At 39.8% G+C, this 3,484-nt stretch overlaps 1 protein-coding gene across 1 annotated transcript in view; it reads right to left on the bottom strand.

The window, feature by feature from the left end:
* The window catches only part of LOC119427494 (interferon-induced protein 44-like), a 4,524-nt gene extending 1,627 nt beyond the window's left edge, over positions 1–2,897 (bottom strand). The window contains exons 1-3 of the mRNA XM_037695118.1: positions 2,417–2,897; positions 2,176–2,227; positions 1,056–1,251 (exon numbers count right to left, since the gene is read on the bottom strand). Coding sequence (XP_037551046.1) covers positions 1,056–1,251; positions 2,176–2,227; positions 2,417–2,897 — 729 coding nt within the window. The remainder of the gene's footprint in view (positions 1–1,055; positions 1,252–2,175; positions 2,228–2,416) is intronic.
* Positions 2,898–3,484: the final 587 nt, after the last annotated feature.

Genomic DNA, 3,484 nt, shown 5'->3' with positions numbered 1-3,484 from the left:
GAGTCTGCAAGAGACCTGAGACTGGGACGGAGATTTATCTTCCAACAAGACAATGATCCAAAACATAAAGACAAATCTACAATGGAATGGTTCACAAATAAACGTATCCAGGTGTTGGAATGGCCAAGTCAAAGTCCAGACCTGAATCCAATCGAGAATCTGTGGAAAGAGCTGAAGACTGCTGTTCACAAACGCTCTCCATCCAACCTCACTGAGCTCGAGCTGTTTTGCAAAGAAGAATGGGCAGAATTTCAGTGTCTCCATGTGTAAAACTGATAGAGACATACCCCAAGAGACTTGCAGCTGGAACTGCAGCAAAAGGCAGCGCTACAAAGTATTAATGCAAGGGGGCCAAATAATATTGCACGCCCCACTTTTCAGTTTTTTATTTGTTAAAAAAGTTTGACACATCCAATCAATTTCATTCCACTTCACGATTGTGTCCCACTTGTTGTTAATTCAAGGGGACCGAATACTTTCGCAAGGCAATGTATATATATGTGTATATATATATGCGTGTGTGTATGTATGTGCATATGTGTATAGTTTAGTCATGAATGTAGTACTCCCTACCACCTTGTGCATATTTGTCTTTTTCAAATTTGTGTATTCTACTTCTTTTTGAGTACTCACATGTATTTTTTGTATAATTAGTGAATGGATGCCTCATATTTCCCCCTGGGATTAATAAAGCATACATGATCCATCCATCCAACCATATCATCCAACAATCCATTCATCCATCCATCCACCCAACATAATCCAAACATCCATCCATCCATCCATCAACCATCCATCCATCCCTAACCCAAACCATCATTCAACCATCCATCCATCCATCCAACCATCCATCCATCCAGAACAGGCTACATGATCACAACAGGCAGTCAGATTTGCAGTCGTCCAGAGTAAAGCTGTGAAAGGACTCCTCTCAGCTAACAGTGTCATTTTACGGTTGCTTTGGCCGATGATCCTGCACTTGAATTTTCAACTTCCAGCCTGAAAACAGTCCTCATCTAAACAAATTAATAAAAAATTAACATTTTGTTTGTTACCTGAGAGGTCAAACTTGTTTCTGCTGTTCCAGCCATGGCCTGGCAGGTCATGTTGCCTCGAAAAGCTGAGTTGATGGAGTTGAACAAACTGGACTTGCCAGCCCCAACAGCACCCACCAACAGCACACGAGCGTGATTCATGGTTTTTATGTCAGGTTTATACCTCAGGATGGTTGTCATCAGCTGTTTTCTCTTCCTGTAAGAAAGCAAATTATATAAATATTTGCTTATATATATATTTATATATGTACAAAGTATATACAGTGTATATATATTGTGCCGCTCAAGGTGGCTGCATGTTGGAGCAGCTCTGTTACTTTTATTCTGAGATTTTGCTTTTGGAAACTTTAATTTCTCTTTTTCTGGAAGTAAATCACAGTTTTTGGATGATTGTTTCCTCTGGTATCAGATACTGTGCAGCTGGAAGTATTTTTACTGAAACTTTTTTAGTTTTGGACATTTGTGTAACCATGGCAACAAGGCAGTTTTCTACAAATCAAAGCACTTTAACATTTTACACAACATCCCACAGACCAAACAACCTTCAGATAACGTCCCCCACCCCCGTCAGCCTCCCCACCATCACAGACATCTACACCTCCAGATGCAGGAAGAGGGCCACCTGCATCATGAAGGACGCCACTCACCCAGCACACACACTTTTTGCCCCGCTCCCCTCAGGAAGGAGGTTGAGGAGCATTAAGTGTAGAACCACGAGACTGAGGAACAGCTTCTACCCTGAGGCTGTTAGACTCATGAATCTCTAACCAGAATAATCACTGTGAAAAATCACATCATGCTGCTGCTGATCTGTTTCATGTTGCTGCTGATCTGTTTCATGTTGCTACTGATCTGTTTCATGTTGCTGCTGATCTGTTTCATGTTGCTGCTGATCTGTTTCATGTTGCTGCTGATCTGTTTCATGTTGCTGCATGTAGTTGTTGATGTAAAATTTACAATAAAATCTATGGTTTTGTAGGAAAGTTCAAATATTGCAAGAAAAATTTGTCTTCTTGGAAGAAGTTAAAAGAAAGTGAAGGTAGTTTGCGCAGTTTTGGTGTTAAAATGTAATATTTAAAATTCAACTTAGATTAAATAAATGTTTGTCAGCGCTACGTACTCAGAGGTCCACTGAATGTTTCTCCAGGGCTTCGGCAGCAAATCTCCCAAGTCTAGACGTAAACAAAAACAACTTATTAAATAAAAACCTAAACCCTTTTTTTTTTTATTTCACAATAAATGATTTTTCTATTAGGTATAAAAACACTAATAAACCTTTTTTTACACACACAAAAAAATAAATGCAACTTTATTTGTTGATACTTCCTTGAATATTATGATTTTGTTTTTTTTAAGCCCACCTTCAACTCGATACAGCTCAAACTCCGTCAGCACCAGGTCATATCCGTGCATCTCTGCAGCCTCAACGTTAAAGCTTGTGCTTGGATTATTCTGCGCTGCAGGCTGGTCTCCATGCAGGAACACCAGAGCACCAAAATGTGGACCTGTGCTTTCATCTATGAAAGCAGGCTGCCCTTGGACACATTCAACCCTCAGAGGTTTCTCTCTCTCAGCACTGATGCTGTAAAGAAAAGCTGCAGCATCATGGACAGCCTGTTTGCTCTGGGCGTAGTCCTTGGAGGTGTAGCCCCCAAACAGAAACCCAGCAGCGTTGTACGCCACAGTGACAGTGGGCCCCTGCTTGTCACAGCGAGCGTGGAAGGCAGCCGCTGTGAAGCCGTGGATGCTGGCTTTGTAGAGCAGGTGGAGTCTGACATGGCCGAAGAAAGACAGCAGCTTCTTCTGCTGATCTGTGGACAGGCTGGATGTGACCGCTGACATGACAGAGATCAGAACACACATGAGGACACACAGAACAATGTTACTTTCCTAACAGAAAACTTGTGCTGTGATGAGGAATTTGATAGTTTCCAAAAAATTAAAAAAACTGAATAAAGTGTAAAAAAAAAAAAAAAAAAAAAGTAACCCACTTCAAGGTATACATGTCAGTAGTCTAGGTTTGTAGGAGCTGTGATGTAGTGCAATAACCAAACACACAGGTAATTATGATTTTTTTTGTGAAGTTTTAGTCAAAATATTTATAATGTAAAGGAAGGGGTCCTCAAAATCGTTGAATTTTGATTAGTAATTTTATTTTCAAAGGGGCATCACTTGCTTTCCGGTTCTTAAGCAAGAAAAATATAAAAATCAGTCTTGAAATGTATTTATTCTAGTGAGTTCTTTTCGTGTTAAATTCAGATGTCATATAATAAACGCATGGATTCAAAAGTACAATTTTGTGATGGTTATTATTGATAATGGTAAATATAAGTGCTCAAAAATGATGAATACAGCTGAAGAAGGAACAATTTACATATTCAAGGGAGTGGGCAGAAGTATGAAGTTATCAAAATGTCCACTCCTTAACC

This window comes from Nematolebias whitei, chromosome 21, assembly GCF_014905685.2.
Source record: "Nematolebias whitei isolate Nwh7 chromosome 21, NemWhi1, whole genome shotgun sequence".
In the NCBI taxonomy this organism is placed as follows: Eukaryota; Metazoa; Chordata; class Actinopteri; order Cyprinodontiformes; family Rivulidae; genus Nematolebias; species Nematolebias whitei.
The sequence above is the reverse complement of the archived record's forward strand: the minus strand, read 5'-3'. Positions and strand labels throughout refer to the sequence as shown.